The sequence below is a fragment of the Schistocerca serialis genome, chromosome 9 (genome assembly GCF_023864345.2).
Source record: "Schistocerca serialis cubense isolate TAMUIC-IGC-003099 chromosome 9, iqSchSeri2.2, whole genome shotgun sequence".
In the NCBI taxonomy this organism is placed as follows: domain Eukaryota; kingdom Metazoa; phylum Arthropoda; class Insecta; order Orthoptera; family Acrididae; genus Schistocerca; species Schistocerca serialis.
In genome coordinates, this window is record NC_064646.1 from 61,146,090 (window position 1) to 61,166,413 (window position 20,324).

Sequence of the window (20,324 nt, forward strand, 5' to 3'; positions counted from 1 at the left end):
TTCTAAGTTCTAGCGGACTGATGACCACAGATGTTAAGTTCCATAGTGCTCAGAGCCATTTGAACCATTTTTTACACCTAATGGAAATTTGGGAAAAGCAGTCGTCACCGAAGTTAATCTGTCGGTAAAGAGGGAGGAAGGGGTTATATCTAAATGAAAGGAAAAATGCAAATGAAACTGGTGGAAATTAATTTTGAAAAGGGGTAAAGTTAATAAAGAAAGTAAATGTGCGGTCGTTACGTTAACAATTAATTGGCGTTAATTAGGTATTTGAGATTTGGGGAAAATTACGGTCGCCAGTCCTATGGACAACTACTGTAATAACTGAAAATGAAAGATTAATGCACATATAATTAGCACTAGAAGCGTGGCAACCGAAGGTTGACACGTGTTGTGTGAAAACTGAATGTTTGCCAGAAGTAATAAATTTCGCTACACTCTAACTTAATTTAGCAAAAGAATTAATAAAACCGGAAAATTGAAAGTTAATTTAGTGACTGAAATTAATAGTGAACTTTGTTTCTGAAGCACTACGAAATTCAATAAAATAAGGTTAGTCTTCGGCTATCTCAACAATCACTTCAAAACCTACTTGAATCTACGCAATTTAGAAATAAGAGATTTAACTTTGAACTTGAATTAAATGATTCTGAACAATTAACAATAGTAAAATTTAGTACGTACCAAGCTGAGCTGCAATCACAGGTCAGCTAAAATATGGTAACAAGACTCGCACTCTTAATTTGTGCTTGTGTAATCTAAATATTGTAGCCAGCTATGAATACTTTAACTCAATTTTGATATTAAAGCAGTGAAATGGAATGATATTACCTTAATGCTGGCGTATGAATTTCAAGGACACTCGGGTTCATTCCAGAAAAGGAAGGGACCCTGCTTGGTAATGCAATTGGGACGATGAGCAAACGAAGGTTCATGCTAAGTTGCTGTATTTTTGTGATGCAACAGTTTGAAAAGCTGAGGTCTGCCATACAGTTCTAAAACTTTACGTGCTTTCAGTCTTCCATGTTGGTTGATTGAAGGTTTGCAGTCGTCGATCGGGGAGGTGGCGACAGTCACTCATTGTCGGCCGTCGCTGTTGCAGAAGCTGGATGTTGGCGCGCCTTCTTCTCGACACGGTCACCAGGCGAAACGGGCTCTTGATGTGCGCCAGCTAATGCTTCCCGTCCGCGACACCGTGTCAGAAACTATCGTAGCAAGTCGAGCGCAATTACATGCTGCCAAACCCCGAAAGCGCGGCAACTCGCGGGAGCGTCACTCAACACACCTGCTCCACCGCCCTACTCCAGCCAGACCCTCCGCTCTGCCCGCACTCCACGCGGCAGAGTTAACACTACCAAAGATCCTAAACACTTGGGTTCTCCACACGACCTATCGATGTAATCGTTCGATAGCATAGTTTTCCCTAGGCAAGACACAGCGTAAAAATACAAATATTTACAAAACAAACCAATTATACATCGACATAAATGCATAAATATATATATACAAATAGTAAAACAATTACAATATATAAAGACACAGAAATGTCATACCTTCATGTAACAAAATAAGGAAAAAAATTTATAGTACAATAGATGGAAATAGGAGGATATGCATTTTCGGCGTTACAGTGTGTTAACTGTAAGACGGCAGAGTTGTGAGGGGAGTGTGGGGAGATGAGGAAGCAAGCATCGGCCGGCGGGGGGTGAGGAGGGGGGGGGGGGGGGGGGAGCCAAGGCACGCCTACCAGTTGGAGTGCTGGCACTACAAGTTGCATGTCATGCTTACACGAAAGCAGACGAAAGGCTTGGAAGTAAAACTCGCTTTAAATGTTGTTCGTAATCGAAACTGAAATCGTCATGTACATGAAATATAAGGTAATTCGGACGAAATAAGGGGCTCCTTCAAAGTGATCGCGAACAAAATATCTGTAATGGAAACTCACCTTTTCTTGCCAGGCGTTTGTGGTGTTACGCCAGGATGATTCTTGGAAAACTGTTTGAATCTTCCAATGCTACGCATGCTTTGTCCTGTGTATGTAGCAGCTCTCACTGAAGATTTGTAAATGGGGTGAAGCAATTTTTTCTGCTCCCTTTCCCTTTCGCAGCATTCAATCACACGCAATATAATTTTGCGAACATCGCTACGTAATACTGGTTTCCTTCTAACCGTAGGCCTACCGGTAGGGGTTGTTGGCGACTCCCGAGATGGGCCAGCAACTGCCTCTTCACTCATTTTTATAATGTTTAGCACAACTGCACAATAAAAACTCGCAGAACAGTACAGCGCAAAACAATAACGAAGCAGACGACAATGGCTACCTTGTACAACACAGTCAGCTACGTAATGTTGGCAGCAGTCGAAACTGCGTGCCTACCGAAGCCTCCCGACGTTTACCGACTTCTACCGATTCAGTACTAGGGAGAGGTCTGCCATCTAAAAGTTTACACACTGTACATGTTTACATATCTCTGTATTTGAATACGCATGCCTATACCAGTACCTTTTCCGCTTCAGTTTATTTGCCATTCCAACTTTATGAGCATTCAGTAATTACAATCCAAAAGTGCATCATCTTTCGCTGTCGTACGCAGATGTCTGACACGCCACAGCATTAAGCTCCAAATCTGGTCCGCCGCCCGGCTCCCGGCGGCAAGTACAGCGCGCTTTGCCCGTGCCGCAGGTGTTCTCGCAGCTGCGGCCGTCGGTGCTGAAGAAGGTGGTGGCGGTGGCGGGCGACGTGGGCCTGGCGGGCCTCGGCCTGAGCGCGGCCGACCGCGCCGAGCTGTGCAGACACGTGTCCGTCGTCTTCCACGCGGCCGCCACCGTCCGCTTCGACGAGCAGCTCGAGCTGGCCGCCGCCATCAACGTCCGCGGCACGCACGAGGTGATGCGCCTCGCCAGGGACATGCCCAACCTCAAGGTCAGTCCCGTCTCCCTGTCCAAAAACACCTACTTTAGTTTCATCTACAAATACACTACTGGCCATTAAAGTTGCTACACCACGAAGATGACGTGCTACAGACGCGAAATTTAACCGGCAGGAAGAAAATGCTGTGATATACAAATCATTAGCTTTTCAAAGCATTCACACAAGGTTCGCGCCGGTGGCGACACCTACAACGCGCTGGCATGAGGTGACGTGAGGTAAGTTTCCAACCGATTTCTCATACATAAACAACAGTCGACCGGCGTTACCTGGTGAAACGTTGTTGTGATGCCTCGTGTAAGGAGGAGCAATGCGTACCATCACGTTTCCGACTTTGATAAAGGTCGCATTTGCCCCATCGCTATTGCGGTTTATCGTATCGCGACATTGCTGCTCGCGTTGGTAGAGATCCAATGTCTGCTAGCAGAATATGGAATCGGTGGGTTCAGGAGAGTAATACGAGACGCCTTGCGGGATCACAACGGCCTCGTATCACTAGCAGTCGAGATGACAGGCATCTTATCCGTGTGGCTGTAACGGATCGTGCAGCCACGTCTCGATCCCTGAGTTAACGGTTGGGGACGTTTGCAAGACAACAACCATCTGCACGAACAGTTCGACGACGTTTCCAGCAGTATGGACTATCAGCTCGCAGACCGTGGCTTCGGTTACCCTTGACGCTGCATCACAGACAGGAGCGCCTGCGATGGTGTACTCAACGACCAACCTGGGTGCACGAATGGCAAAACGTCATTTTTTCGGATTTAATCCGGGTTCTGTTAACAGCATCATGATGGTCGCATCCGTGTTTGGCGAAATCACGGTGAACGCACATTGGACGCGTGTATTCGTCATAGCCATACTGGCGTATCACCCGGCGTGATACAAAATTATAAGTTTGTTACTTGATCTGCAGATAGATACAATTTGTGACTGATTGCTGTACAGCGCCAACAATTTATTTATATAACAGCCACCGTCTCCAACCACGTCTATATATGACAGAATTGCACCTTCACAATAATTCTCTATTATTCCAATCTCGAACAGCGTCTGGAAAAAACGAACACATATTTCTTTTCGTATGAACTGTGATTTACCTTATTTTAGTGCGATGATCGTTTCTCACTATGTAGCTCGGCGTCAACAAAATTTTTCGCATTCGGAGGAGAAACTTCGTGATTAAAATTTCGTGGGAAGATTCCACCGCTACGAAAAACGCCTTTCTTTTAGTGATGTCCATCCCAAATCCTGTATCGTGTCTGTGAAACTCTCTCCCTATTTCACGTTAATACGAAACGTGCTACTCTTCGTTGAACTTTCTCAATGTACTCCGTAATATTTTCTGTGTGTTATTTCCAATTTAAGATGTTCGTAATTGTAATTCTTACGTATTTAGTTGAATTTACGTCCTTTAGTTTTGTCTGGTTCATCGTGTGACCGAAGTTTAACGGATTCCTTTTTGGCTGATGGCTTCATACTTTTCATTATCTAGAGTCAATTGCCAATTTTTGCACCATACAGATATCTTTCCTACATTATTTTTTATCTCCTGATGACCTTACTAGACGCTAAAAGACAGCACCATTTGCAAACAACCTAAGACGGGTGCTCAAATTGTCTCTTAAATCGTTTATATAGACAGCAGAAGGCCTATAAATCTACGTTCGGGAACACCAGAAATCACTTCTGTTTTATTCGATGACTTCCCGTCAGGTATTACGAACTGTGACCTCTCTGACAGGAAATCAGCAATCCAGTCGCATAACTGAGACGAAATTCCATTATCACGCAATTTGATTACAAACCGCTTGTGAGGTACATGTCAAAAGACTTCTAGAAATCTAGTAATAAGGAATCAATTTGAAATACCTTGTCGATAGCATTCAACACTTCGTTTGAGTAAAGTTCTAGTTGTATTTCACAAGAACGATGTTTTGTAGATCCGTGTTGATTATAGGTCCACAAACGTTCTCTTCGATATAATTCGTAATGTTCGAACACAATATATGCTGCACAGTCGTGCTGCTTACCGACGTTAATGATATGGACCTGTAGTGTAGTGGATAACGCTCATTGCCTTTCATGAATAATGGTGTGACCTGTGCAGCTTTCCAGTCTTTGGGCATGGATCTCTCGTCGAGTGAGAGGGTATATACGATTTTTAAGTATAGAGCTATTGAATCAGCATACTCTAGAAGGAACCTAATTGGTATACAATCTGACTGGAAGACTAGCTTTTATTAAGTGATGTAAGTTGCTTCACTACTCCTGGGATATCTACTTCAAAGTCAGTCATGTTGCCAGCTGTTCTTGAAACGAATTCTGAAATATTTACTTCGTCTTCTTTGGCGAAGGAATTTTGGAAGGCTGTATATAGTAACTCTCATTTACCAGCACTATCATCGATAGTATTTCCATTGCTATCGCCCAGACAAGACGTTGATTGTATCTTAGATGGCGTTTCCACTTATAAGTAGTTGCCTGTTCTCAGACGACACAAACTTCTCTACTGCCAATCTTCTTCTACAGAATTCTCCTCTCCATGGCTTTGGCTATGGTTCTCCTCCACGTTGCCCCCAGCCTCCCTCGGCTCCTTCTCCCTAGCAGAGACCAGTTCAGCAAACACTGTGGCCATCTTCCATCCGTCGGACGTGGTGTTACCACATCACAGCTCGAGCATCAATTGTATTTGTGATTCGTTCCACAGAATCAATCTCTTTTATTAGATTTTCATTCCTCAATCGATCCAGGTAAATTCTTCTCGTCTCTGCCATAACCTGCCCTTTTCGACAACCTCGATTTTCTTCCTTCGTCTCTCGTTCAATACCCATCACTAAGTCGTATCAGAATGCGTCCAACCACAGGCGTTACACTACCTTCTTTGTTCTACTCGATATGTGGCGACTCCAAAATATACTGTTTAATGATCTAACAGCTACCCTCACTTCACTTATGTGGGATATGTCCAAGTCTTATCGATTAGTAAACCCATATACTTGAACACTTGCACATTTCTTATCTAGCCAAACTCAAAATTCAAAACCTCATCTTGCCAACTTCCAAAAAGATATTCTGCTTTATGCCTATTGACTGTTAGCCCCTACTGTTTATAAGCGTCTGAAGTACCTCGTTGTGGGATGGTGCACTCAGAAAAGAAGACGGTGCCCAGGCATCATTAGCAGCAAGATACTGTGAACAACAGAAACTGAATCTCTACAAAAGAACACGAGATATCGTCATGATCTAATAATAATAATTGTCACTCAGTGAATACAGTTCTAAGAATATAGGTCAGAAAGTCACCAACGGCTACCCTCAAAAATCAAATGGTCAAATGTGTGTGAAATCTTATTGGACTTAACTGCTGAGGTCATCAGTCCCTAAGCTTACATACTACTTAACCTAAATTATTCTAATCCTAAGGACAAACACACACACCCATGCCCGAGGGAGGACTCGAACCTCCACCGGGACCAGCTGCACAGTTCGTGGCTGCAGCGCCTAAGACCGCTCTGCTAATCCCACGCGGCAAGACTACTCTCCTAGGTCGTAATCAATTGTGGTCACGATCGGTGGTGCACTGGCGTTGTCTTCATCCAGCAGTGCTGTATCGGCGACTCGTTTACTCGGATCTACACTCAGCCATAGACACGGGACACACTGCGAAAAGCTGCAGGCGGCGATACTATAAAGGCCGCCCAGCGTTGGTAAACCAGGAAGTGGCTGGTGTCACACGGCTTGGCGGATGCGAAATAGTGCCTTCTGTGTCCGGTGGTCGTTGCCTGTGAAGTCAAGCAGCGTCGGCTGCAGGCGTCTGGCGGGACGGCAACCCGCACGGCATTGCTGTATGGCGGGTGTGCCGGGTCATTAGGCACCAGCCGTACACGGCATTCATCTTTGCTTCGGAGGAGGATGGCGAAGCCGTGTAACACTCCTTTTCCCTTCGGAGGGAGATGGCGAAGCCAAGAACACCGTAGTATCCACTAACTTTCTCATTTGATGATTTGACTCATGACATGATTCTTATCCACAGCCAGAAGTACTTGATCGTCGCCGAACAGTAATGAATGTAATCTCTGATATTGTACTGTCACACTCAGTCTTCTGCACTGTCTATCCCAGTAACCCAGAACATCTTCCAAATACAACTTAAATAAGGTTGTTGACACAGAACATCCTTATCTTAATCTTTTACAAATTTCAAAACTTCCTGGTATTTTACAACCAACTATCACAACTACCTCGCACTGGCGGCGCACTCTTTTCAGCAACTCTATTAATGCACAATCCACTCCAACATTTTTCAGTGCTGTCCGTAGTAACCTCCTTGGCACAGAATCATAGGTCTTTTATAAATCAACGAACACCAAATGGGGATCCTGGTGTTTTGTGATAATTTTTTGTCACACCTTGCCTACACAAAGGATGTTATTAGGACAGCTTTTCCCTGCAGTAAAACCCGACTGTTCCTGCAGTATAACAACTAACGCAACCTATCCCAATCTGTTCTTTATTATACTACTGAACAGCCTACCCACCGAAGCTATTACATTTATTCCCCTGTAATTAGCCTGAACTCTCCTGCTCTCTTTCTTATATATGGCGGTACTGTATGACACCTTCCATTCTTGGTGTCTTTCGTCTTATTGATCCACTTTATTAAATATACTTACTAGTGCTGCTCCTACTTTAAGTCCTCTCTATTCCAGTTATTCCAATACTATACCTCCAGGACCAACTGCCTTTCCATTCTTTTGATTTTTGAAAGCCCTAGTAAACGTCATTGTCAGACAACTCTTCCACAGGATACATATCCACTCCATTGTGCTCTTTTCGAACCTTTTCCTTATCATCTGTAAGAAGATCTTTAACGTGTGTCTTCCACTCAGAAATGGCAATCATTCTAGCTCCTCTCCTAATTTTAGCAGGAGTTCTCACTTGAGATATAAATCGCCAAGCCTCCGATGCCCAGCTTTATCTTGCTAAGCGTTCTACTTCGGCATATTTCTTCTCCCCCGACCCCTCTTTAGCTCGGATAATCATTCTTTTTACTTCTCCGTTAATTGTGTTGAAGTGGTCTCTAACTTCCTGCCTTATAAAAACTCTTGCAGACAAATATTAACATTCCTCAACACTTTTACATTTGTTTTTCGGAGTGAAAAACGTTGTAGTCAGAAATAACACTATGAAAAAAAAAAAAACACCGGGTGGTTACAATTCAACTGACGGTGCTCGGAGTGCTGCAGTGCGGGCTGTATACATTGTAGTAAGTTGAAACAGCGCAGGTGTGTTCATTAATCGGTGTGCTCGCAGAGTATGCTGGAAAAAATAATAGTTTCACTTTCTGCTAACAGGTGAAAATATGGCACCGTAAGCAGTCAAAATATGGTGCGGGTGCAGAAAAAGGACAGGAACGGTCAAACACTGCATAACTGTTGTTCTCCCACGTTTATTAGCATATGGTCACAAGTTACAAGTGCTTAGTATGGTCACACTACTTGGCGACGTGATGCATCCGTAACAAAGTATGGTCAACAGTTTCTCGCAACATAGCTTGTGTAGTCAGAGCGATATATCGTCGTATGCTATCCTTTGGATCAGGAAGAGTCAAGATACATCCCTTATACACACGAAATTTCAGAAACCCACCCAGCCAAACGACACATAGACTTAGGATGAGAGCTCTAGACAACCACACATCTTGAAATTGCCTAGAGATGGTCGTTCCCGAAGTTTCCTCATAGCAAATCTTTCACCTAGTGTACTGTCGCCCCATCTTGCGTGAAATTAGTGTGGACAAAGTTGTGAACATTCCGTAGCTAGAATTATGAGTTGCACAAGGAGATCCTTACAGCGTTCACCAAACAGGTCAGTGAAGTGTCACCTACTCGGAGAAAAGCGGACCTAGGATAGAAGAGCTTGTGAAACCACACCACACAGTCACGTAAGCTCAGTGCAGTGTATGTTCCTGTACAACATTGCCGGAGTAGAACCCCATATTCGACAATGCATCCACGGCACCCTAAAGAGTAATATGTACTTCGCCCGTCCAAAAAATATTCACCACCCACACGTCATCCACTTATATGTGTTCCAAAAAAGGAAGGGCAAAGTCAGAGCGTTATATCATATCTTGAGGCTTCATTTGGTGCATGTTCCGAATCTTGTAGAGACACCAGTATAAAATGCTCCGAAAAATCTTTGGAACTCTTGACCAGAGGCTGGCTGCAGAACTAGAGGCATGTACTGCACAGTCAGCTATAGATACAGCAACCCCATCGACAATCGCCATGGGAATGGCCGCTTCCCTCTGCCTGCTGCACCACTTAATTCATCTGTTTCTTCAAATTTCTTTATCCTATTCTTCAGCCCATTTATTGACATGGTGTCTCTTTACAGCTGTTTCTGTCGGCGATATTCCCACAATGCAGAGCTGCTATTGCTGTCGTTCTGATAAAACCACTTTACCATCTTTACACGGTCTTTCTTCTCGATAGCCATTATGTTTCGTACAGAAAACTACAACCACTTTCACTCTTTACACTAACAGCCATTTCACTAAAGAAATCAACACAGGTCACCAAGCGACAGTCAGAATAATGATGTCAAATCAGAAAAAAATTTCACATTCCGCCTGCCTACAGCGCCATTATTTCAACTGGTGGCAGGAAGTGGAACTATTTTTTTTTTTAATAATTGAAAAGCCACGATCGCTTCAATATCGTTTACTAGATGACCGGTTTCAGCACTCTCAAGGTGCTATCATCGGATCTGTGAAGGTATAACATAACAGGTTTGAGGGAGGGCTTACATGAGTTAACTATATACATTACAATTATTACAGAACCACATACCTGAAACGTGGATTAACATTTACAAAACCATATGGACATCACGGCACATGAGGTAGACCATCTGATAAATATCATTGTCACAACCAACAAAAAATAATAAAAAACTGCTCTCATGGTCGTTCTTTCCATAGAATATAAAACTGAAGTCACCAGATAAAAGTACGACTGCTCGCCTAACACCGGTCGGCATCGTCACTGCCCTATTCCGCGCAGGCTTACCTGCTGTGATTCTAGCGGTTCACAACCGGCCACCAGATAGCGCTGTCCAAGCAGCGCATACACAGTCCCACAGTATTACAACTCATTACTACTAAAACACAACTTTACTATCACTGCTTGTCACCTACCCATGCAAAGCCCACATTTGCGCATACATTTCCTGTACATACTATAATCACTACAAAGTAAGTCAATTACAAAGTAAAAGTATCTGAGGCACAGACCCACTATATCCGGCCGTTTGTTTTCCAATGCTGAGAGTAGTGGGACATACGCGGTCATTCATAGCTACCTCCAGGGACTCAGAAAACGACTGCCTAAAAACTACATGGCATTCAGAAAACAGAGACACATCAGTGGTTGGAGGATGTTTCCAATTTTGTGACTTGCATTATACGAGTTCCATATGGGCACTGTTTGTGATGCGACACTGCGTACTTGCAATTCACTGACAGAAAGTGCCCGAGAAGGCGCGTACCACCACGCTTTGCAAATCTCTTCATTGGGTTGTCATTCCGCAAGTGCAAACCAATTTGGTGCCACGGTACGGAGTGAAGGGTTAACAAATCTGAAGACAACATAGTTTGCAGATGCAATCCATGATTACAAGAATTCACCAAACCATTAGCAGTGGGACACTGCAGATGCTCACTTGTCCGCTGTGATAACCTATCGTGGGACACATACGTCCCAGTGGTCGTGAAAGTGTAAAAGTACACACTGTTCGCTTTGGAGTGCTGGAGATCTGGAAACAGATGGCCATGTGTCCCTACAGCAATGAAGTAAACAGTAAATTTGTGTTTTTACCTTCCAGTCGATTGTCTTACCTTTCCATCGAAGAAGAAAGACGCATGGATATTGACAATTTCGCGACTACACCATGTGACTGCCAGCCGAGCAAGTCGGCTGTGTAAGGAACTAAGAAGACGGCGACATAAACAAGCACAGAGCAAGAGGAAGTCCTATCTCTTTGCGCACACGCATCCAAGAGACCTATGTTAGCTACGCTTTTTTTCGTCTGACTCGTTTGTAGTCACCCAGTGCGAATTCCTTTCTTGTTCCAAGGTCTTCATGTCAGAAAAGCACTTGCATTCCGCGTCGTCAGTTATTTGGTGGCTACATTCCAATCTTTGTCTTCGCCCTCAGTTTTTACCGCTTAGAAGTCCCTCTAGTACCATGGAAGTCATTCCCTAACATCTTAAGACATGTCCTATCGTCCTTTTCCTTCATCTTGTCATTATTTTCCACATAGTCCTCTCTTCCCAAGTCTACAGAGAACTCCCTCATTCCTTACTTTACTAGGCCATCCACGTTTTAACATCCTCTTACAGCATCACATCTCAAATTTCCTGTTCAGATTAAAACTTATGTTTACTATTAGACCTGTCGTGGTCAGGAATTTCCTTTTTCTTTTGCTAATATCCTTTCTGGATCCTCCTTGCTTCATCCGTCATGTGTGATTTTGCTTCAGAGGCATCGGAATTCCATAGCTTCGTTTACTTCGTTATCCGCAGATTTGATGTTAAGTTTTCGCTATTCTCATTTCTGCTACTCCCCATCTCTTCCGGCTTTCTTCGATTTATTCTCAATCCATAATCTGTACTTATTAGACTGCACATTTAACACGTCCTGTAATTCTTGTTCACTTTCGCTCAGAATAAGTGCCATCAGCAAATGCCGAGGCTGATATCCTCCTACCGTGAATTCTAATCGCTCTCTTGAATCTTTGTTTTATTTCCATCATTGTTTCTTCGATGTAAAGACTGAACAATAGAGGTGAAAAACTACGTGTCTTTCTTACACCATTTTTTATCCGAGCAGTTCGTTCTTGACCTTCCACTCTTATTGTTCCCTCGTGGTTCTCGCACATATTGTATATTATCCGCCTTTCTCTGCTGCTTATTCCCATTTTTCTCAAAATTACGAACATCTTACACCATTTTATATTGTCCAACGCTTTTTCCAGTTGGACAGATGCTATGAAGGTATCTGGACTTTTCCTCAAAGTTGATTCCATTATCAATCGGGACGTCAGAACTGCTTGTCATCTTTACTGATTTTCTTTTCCATTCTTCTGCGCTAATTCTCTCTCACCACTACTGCCACAGTTCTCGGACTACGGCATTGCACCACTACCCTTGAATCTGGTGCATTTGTCGTCTCGCCCCGTAGTACTGCCGCAGAAGTTCGTCAGCAGTGCTCGAATACTAACTGGGAAACTTTTCCACTTTTCCTATGAATGTTCGTGCTGCTGAGCCCTGTCTTGCGTGGAACACTTTTAGCTTGCTCGCATTACTACCGAGAGTGACAACCCTGTTACAGACGATAAACATCTGGAACTTCGACTGTTAGTTCCTTCTAGTTCGTTTACTTCCCAATGGATTTTAATTTTTTGCCACCAGCTATTTAAACTGTATTAATATTTCCTGGCCAAGAACTAATGTTTATTGGTGTAGCACTCCATCTTCAGGCCACAAGTGGTCCATCGGGCCTATCCGACCGCCGTGTCATCCTGAGCTGAGGATGCGGATAGGAGGGGCGTGTGGTCAGCACACCGCTCTCCCGGTCCTCAAGATGGTTTTCTTTGACCGGAGCCGCTACTATTCGGTCGAGTAGCTCCTCAATTGGCATCACGAGGCTGACTGCACCCCGAAAAATGGCAACAGCGCAAGGTGGCCTGGATGGTCACCCATCCAAGTGTCAGCCACGCCCGACAGCGCTTAACTTCGGTGATCTGACGGGAACCGGTGTATCCACTGCGGCAAGGCCGTTGCCCTTATTGGTGTAGGCTACAATAGATTTTACAGAATCAGTGCAAGAAGGTGTTTCGGGGAGGAGATGGGGCGGAACGGAGCTACTGTGTTTCGATGTGCCCATGAGTACGCCGTGAATGAAATGGAGTGATTTCTTGAGGTATCAGTACGGATTGTACAACGTGTCTACAGCGAATCATTTACCAGTCGCAGCCATGTAAGAAAAGTGCTTGCAAATAATCCTAACTCAGAAGCACCAGAGAGGAGTGTCACATCCTATCAGTGACTATCTGTTTCTAACCAGACTGAAACTGCTGTTGTCAATGAATGCACGTCTCCAGTTTCCGAGCGGGTTATCAAGGGAGGAGCCTGCGATGAGGCATGAGCACTTGGATTCGCGTGCTGCGCCAGTGGCCAATGCTCGCAGGGATAGGAGTAGAAAAGTTGTGGAATGATTTCAAAGAGTTAGTATCGACAGCAATTGAGAGATATGTACCACATAAATTAATAAGTGATGGTACTGATTCCCCATGGTACACAAAACGGGACAGATCGCTGTTGTAGAAGCAACGAAAAAAGCATACCAAATAAAATAACTCAAAATCCCCAAGACTGGCAAAGTTTCGCAGAAGTTCGAACTATAGCGCGTACTTCAATGCGACATGCTTTTAATAATTTCCAGAAAGAAATTCTTTCTCGAAATCTGGCAGAAAACCCATTGAGATACTGGTCATACATAAAGCACATCAGTGGCAAGACGCAATCAATACCTTTACTGCGCGAAGTTGTTAAACACTGTTTTCTGAAACTCCTTCACCAAAGAAGACGAAGTAAATATTCCTGAATTCCAGTCAAGAACAACTGCCAAGATGAGAAACATAGAAGTAGATATCCTATGTGAAACAAAGCAGCTTAAATCACTTAATAAAGGCAAGCCCTCCGGTCAGATTGTATACCAGTCAGGTTCCTCTCAGATTATGCCGATACAAGAGCTCCATATTTAGCAATTACATACAACCGCTAGCTCACAGAAAAACTGGGATATTGTTCAAGTCACACCAATACCCAACAAGGATAGTAGGAGTAATCCGCTGAATTAAAGGCCCATGTCACTATCATCGATTTGCAGTAGGGTTATGGAATATATACTGTGTTCGAACATTATGAAGTACCTCGAAGAAAACTATTTATTGACACATAGTCAGCACGGATTCAGAAAATGCCATTCTTGTGAAACACAACTAGCTGTTTATACCCATGAAGTAATAAGTGCTATCGACAGGGGATGTCAAACTGATTCCATATTTTTAGATTTCCAAAAGGCTTTCGACACCGTTCCTCACATGCGTCTTCTAACCAAACTACGTGCCTACAGAGTATCACCTCAGTTGTCCGACTGGATTCGTGATTTTCTGTCAGAAAGGTCACAGTTCGTAGTAATAGACGGAAAGTCATCATGTATAACATAATTAATATCCGGCGTTCCCCAAGGAAGTGTTATAGGACTTCTATTGTTCGTGGTCTATATTAATGACATAGGAGACAATCGGAGTAGTCGTCTTAGATTGTTTGCATATGATGCTATCTTTTACCGTCTTGTAAAGTCATCAGATGTCCAAAACGAATTGCAAAATTATTTAGATAAGATATCTGTATGATGCGACAAGTGGCAATTGATCCTGAATAAAGAAAAATTACGGGAGTAATGAAAGAAATCCGCTAAATTTCGATCACGCGATAAGTCATAAAAATCTGAAGGCTGTAAATTCAAATACTTAGGGATTACAATTACAAACACCCGAAATTGGAACACTCACATAGATAATGTTGTGGGTAGAGCCAACCAAAGACTGCGATTCATTGGCAGAACACTTAGAAGGTGCAACAGGTCTACTAAAGAGACTGCTTACACCACGTTTGTCCACCCTATTCTGCAGTATTGCTGTGCGTTGTGGGATCCGCATCAGATGGGACTGGCGGATGACATCGAAAAGTACAAAGAAGGTCAGCTCGTTTTGTACTATCGCGAAGTAGGGGAGATAGTGCCACAGACATGATACGTGAATTGCAGTGGCTATCATTAAATCAAAGACATTTTTCGTTGTGACGGTATCTTCTCATGAAATTTCAACCACCAGTTTTCTCCTCCGATTACGGAAACATTCTGTTGGCACCCACCTACAAAGAGAGAAATGATCATCACGATGAAATAAGAGAAATCAGGGCTCGCACAGAAAAATTTAAGTGCTCGTTTTTCCCGCTTCCCGTTCGAGAGTGGTACGGTAGAGAGACAGCTTGAAGGTGGTTCATTGAACTCTCTGCCAGGCACTTTATTGTGAATAGCAGAGTAATCACGTAGATGTAGATGCAGATACACAGAGCTGCATGTCTTCAGTGGGCCGAACAATTCCGAAGCTGGGCAATAACTGACTGGAGACATCTAGTGTGGCGATACTGCCTCTTTTCAAATGACGCAAAGGGTCGACTACACTGACAGACCGCATCGTGTGGAAGATGTGGTCGCAGGTTTGAATCCTGCCTCGGGCATGGATGTGTGTGATGTCCTTAGGTTAGTTAGGTTTAAGTAGTACTAAGTTGTAGGGGACTGATAACCTCAGATATTAAGTCCCATAGTGCTCAGAGTCATTTGAACCATTTGATACGTTTCTGTGATGTTTTTGACGTATTAGTCGTACCATGGCTTGGGTCCAATCATTCTGGATACAATGACCATGATCCAGGATTTTCATCCTCGATAACCAAGTACTGCTCTTTCCGCTATGTCTTTCTGATGAGATGGATGTGGGCACACAGGACTGCACGAATACATTCTTGGTTCGATGAACTAATCGTATCTCTACAGGCCCGCTACATCACCCGATCATAATACCACGGAAAATGTCTGGGACCATTTGGAACAGAAGATGAAACGTAACACGCCATGCAATTCGTTAGCTCTGCGAGAGCTAATTATCGATGACTGTCTCCATATGCACGCCACATATCTGACTAAATTTGTGGACCCGCCTCATCGCTAAACTGAGGCCATCATCAAGGTTAGGGGAGTCGTGATATCTCTTCGGTGTGACTAATTTGTTGTTTTTGAAGAGTGCTGTAAAGAGGATCTCTAACAGCATGATCCGCTGTCTTCTGTAGACCCTCAGGAGTACCACAGCCCTCGCCAGCCGCCATTGCTTATTATGTGATGTGGGGGGACGGTGGCCCAAAAACCGCGAACGGAGTGCCAGGCATTTTCCCAATCGGAAGGACGTTATGGAAGCAGGATGTCTTTCTGCTGGACCCACATCAGTTTACCGGACAAAATTTTGAATAGAGTATGGTGGCAGATTCCCACGACTTTGCTCGTAGGCTTGTTTGACAAACCTCAAACGTCAGAAAAAGCACGAGATGTCCGTTGTTCCCGTCCATATCTGGCTACAAGCACCATTTGAACAAGATTCAATGGAGACTTCGCAAGACTCCACATAGAGAAGTAAGAAAATTGCCTGTACCACCACTGGTACATGTGCACATCCAGTTCCCCAAACACCCACACGGTGCAGAGCTTGTTCATTGTGACGATTACAAAAAAGGGAAAAACAGGTTGCTGTTGTGAAATACACAAAATAATCTTAGATATTAGTTCGTATAGAACACACAGTGTAAGTGTGTTTGTCCGTGATCTCCTGCAAAACCCCCGGATCGATTTGGCGCAAAAAGGAAGGGTGGAGGCGGAGATGGAAAGAGAGAGGAGGGAAAGGAAATGGTCAGAGAGACAGAGAGAACGGTTGGAGTAAATGGACGAAGAGAGAGGGAGGAGGAGATGACGAGAATGAGAAAGTCGCCAGGAGGAAAAGATGGCAGGATGGGTGCGTAGTCAGAGAAAGGAAGATGTGCTTACAGATTGGGGAGAGAAAAGGTGTGTCAAATATAGAGTTTGACAGTTATTGAACTATATGAAAAAACGTAAATTAGTTACAAACTATGGCGTGCATACACACTTTATTCAACATGTAAACGTCACTACAGAGATTCGGAATTAGGTTATGACATGTTTGATATGACTACCATCGTTGGCGGTGATGTTGCCAGACGAATAGCGAAATTCTGCGTGCCTCGCTGAAGTGTCGGAACATCGATTCTGTCGATGACCTCCTGTATGGCTGTTTTCAGCTCAGAAATGGTTTGGGTTACTGCTGTACACCTTGTCTTTAGTACAGCCCCACAAACAGAGGTCGCGTGTGTTCAGATCCGCAAGAATTTGGCGGCCAAACGAGGCCCATGCCACCGGCCTCTGGGCACCCCAGAGCCAGAATACGGCCGCCAAAGTGCTCCTCTAGGATATCAAACGCTCTCCTGCTTCGATGGGGTCGAGCTACGTGTTCCATGAACCACACATCTTGTCGAAATCAGGGTCACTTTGCATAATGGGGATGAAATTATCTTCCAAAACCTTCACATACCGTTCGGTACTCGCCGTGCCATCGAGGAATATCGCACCGATAATATTCTGTGATTGGACATTGCACACCACACAGTCACCCGTTGAGGGTGAAGAGACTTCTCGATCGCAAAATTCGGATTCTCAGTACCCCAAACGCGCCAGTTTTTCATATTGACGAACCCATCCAGTTGAAAATGTGCTTCGTCTCTGAGGCAAACCATACTAATTCCCATCATGGCGCGCGGTCAACAGTGAGAGAGCAGAATGGGGTGATCCGCGAAACTCACGGACTTTGAACGTGGTCAGTCGATTGGGTGTCACTTGTGTCATACGTCTGTACGCGAGATTTCCACGCTCCTAAACATCTTTAGGTCCACTGTTTCCGATGTCATAGTGAAGTGGAAACGTGAAGGAATACGAACAGCACAAAAGCGTATAGGCCGACCTCGTATGTTGACTGACAGAGACCGCCGACAGTTGAAGAGGTCGTAACGTGTAACAGACAGACATCTATCCAGACTATCACACAGGATTTGCAAACTGCACACAGGATCCACTACATGTACTATGACAGTTAGGCGGGAGGTGAGAAAACTTGGATTTCATGGCCGAGCGGCTGCTGATAAGCCACACATCACGCCGGTAAATGCGAAACTACGCCTCGCTTGGTGTAAGGAGCGTAAAAATTGGACGATTGAACAGTGGGAAAACGTTGTATGGAGTGACGAATCACGGTATACAGTGTGGCGATCCGATGGCAGTGCGTGGGTATGGCGAATACCCGGTGAACGTCATCTGCCTGCGTGTTTAGTGCCAACAGGAAGATTCGGAGGCGGTGGTGTTATAGTGTGGTCGTGTTTTTCATGGAGGGAGCTTGCACCCCTTGTTGTTTCGCGTGGCACAATCACAGCACAGGCCTACATTGATGTTTTAAGCACCTTCTTGCTTCCCACTGTAGAAGAGCTATTCGGGTATGGTTATTGCATCTTTCAACATGATCGAGCACCTGTTCATAATGCACGGCCTGTGGCGGAGTGTTTACACGACAATAGGATCCCTGTAATGGACTGGCGTGCACAGAGTCCTGACCTGAATCCTACAGAATACCTTTGGGATGTTTCGGCGTTCGTCCCAGGCCCCACCGACCGACATCGATACCTCTCCTCAGTGCAACACTCAGTGAAGAATGCGCCGCCATTCTCCAACAAACCTTGCAGCACCTGATTGAACGTATGCCTGCGAGAGTGGAAGGCGTCATCAAGGCTAAGGGTGGGCCAACACCGTACTGAATTCCAGAATTACCGATGGAGGGTGCAACGAACATTATGTCATTTTCAGCCATGTGTCCGGATACTTTTGATCACATGGTCTATAACCTATTTACTTCATATAGTTCAATAATTGTCACCCTGTCTCCGTCGAACGTATACACTGACGAAGCCGCGTGGTAAAGGGCAATAATCAATAAAATGTGTCTCTACACAATCCTTCTCCCAACATACAAATATACACTACTGGCCATTAAAATTGCTACACCAAGAAGAAATGCAGATGGTAAACGGGTATTCGTTGGACAAATATATTATACTAGAACTGACATGTGATTACATTTTCACACAATTTGGGTGCATAGATCCTAAGAAATCAGTACCCGGAACAACCACCTCTGGCCATAATGACGGCCTTGATACGCCTGGGCATTGAGTCAAACAGAGCTTGGATCGCATATACAGGTACAGCGGCCCATGCAGCTTCAACACGATACCATGGTTCATCAAGAGTAGTGACTGGCGTATTGTGACGAGGCAGTTGCTCGGCCACCATTGACCACACGTTTTCAATTGGTGAGAGATCTGGAGAATGTGCTGGGCAGGGCAGCAGTCGAACATTTTCTGTATCCAGAAAGGCCCGTACTGGACCCGCAACATGCGGCCGTGCATTATCCTGCTGAAATGTAGGGTTTCGCAGGGATCGAATGAAGGGTAGAGCCACGGGTCTTAACACATCTGAAATGTAACGTCCACTGTTCAAAGAGCCGTCAATGCGAAGAAGAGATGACCGAGACGTGTAACCAATGGAACCCCATACCATCACGCCGGGTGATACGCCAGTATGGCGATTACGAATATAACCTTCCAATGTGCGTTCACCGCCATGTCGCCAAACACGGATGCTGTAAACAGAACCTGGATTCATCCGAAAAAATGACGTTTTGCCATTCGTGCACCCAGGTTCGTCGTCGAGTACAGCAACGCAGGCGCTCCTGTCTGTGATGCAGTGTCAAGGGTAACTGCAGCCATGGTCTCCGAGCTGATAGTCCAGGCTCCTGCAAACGTCGTCGAACTGTTGTTGCAGATGGTTGTTGTCTTGCAAACGTCCCAGTCTGTTGACTCAGGGATCGAGACGTGGCTGCACGATCTGTTACAGCCATGCGGATCATATTCCTCTCATCTCGATTGCTAGTCATACGAGGCCGTTAGGATCCAGCACGGCGTTCCGTATTACCCTCCTGAACCCACCGATTCCATTTTCTGGATCTCCACCAACGCGAGCAGCAATGTCGCGATACGATACACCGCAATCGCGCTGCAATCCGACCTTTATCAGAGTCGGAAACGTGATGGTACGCATTTCTCCTCCTTACACGAGGCATGACAACAACGTTTCACAAGACAACGCCGGTCAGCTGCTGTTTGTGTTTGAGAAATCGGTTGGAAACTTTCCTCATGTCAGCACCGGCGCCGGCGCCAACCTTGTGTGAATGCTCTGAAAAGCTAATCATTTGCATGTCAGAGCATCTTCTTCCTGTCGGTTAAATTTCGCGTCTGTAGCACTTCATCTTCGTGATGTAGCAATTTCATTGGCCAGTAGTGTAATAAAGAGAGGCTAGACTAATTCAGAGTAAGATAGATATCAGAAATGACATTTACACGAAAGAAGGCTGAAACGGATACCATTCAAGGATAATCAGTACTGAAAATTTATTGCAAGCTTGACTGCTTTACATTTAAAGAAAACTCCTGATCAGGATAGAGAAGAAAGATGTTGCTTAGTATAGTGGGAACTCGACTGGCTCTGAAAGCCAACCACTGCTCTCGTACGTCAAACATGCGTTTTCGAGT

General features: G+C 44.6%; 1 protein-coding gene and 1 pseudogene across 2 annotated transcripts in view; one reads left to right on the plus strand and one right to left on the minus strand.

The window, feature by feature from the left end:
* The window catches only part of LOC126419044 (fatty acyl-CoA reductase wat-like), a 250,451-nt gene that overhangs the window by 150,381 nt on the left and 79,746 nt on the right, over positions 1–20,324 (plus strand). For both annotated transcript variants that reach the window (XM_050086115.1, XM_050086116.1), the window contains exon 3: positions 2,684–2,923. In XM_050086115.1, the coding sequence (XP_049942072.1) occupies positions 2,684–2,923 (240 nt within the window). The remainder of the gene's footprint in view (positions 1–2,683; positions 2,924–20,324) is intronic.
* On the minus strand, positions 12,663–12,780 carry LOC126420300 (5S ribosomal RNA; annotated as a pseudogene).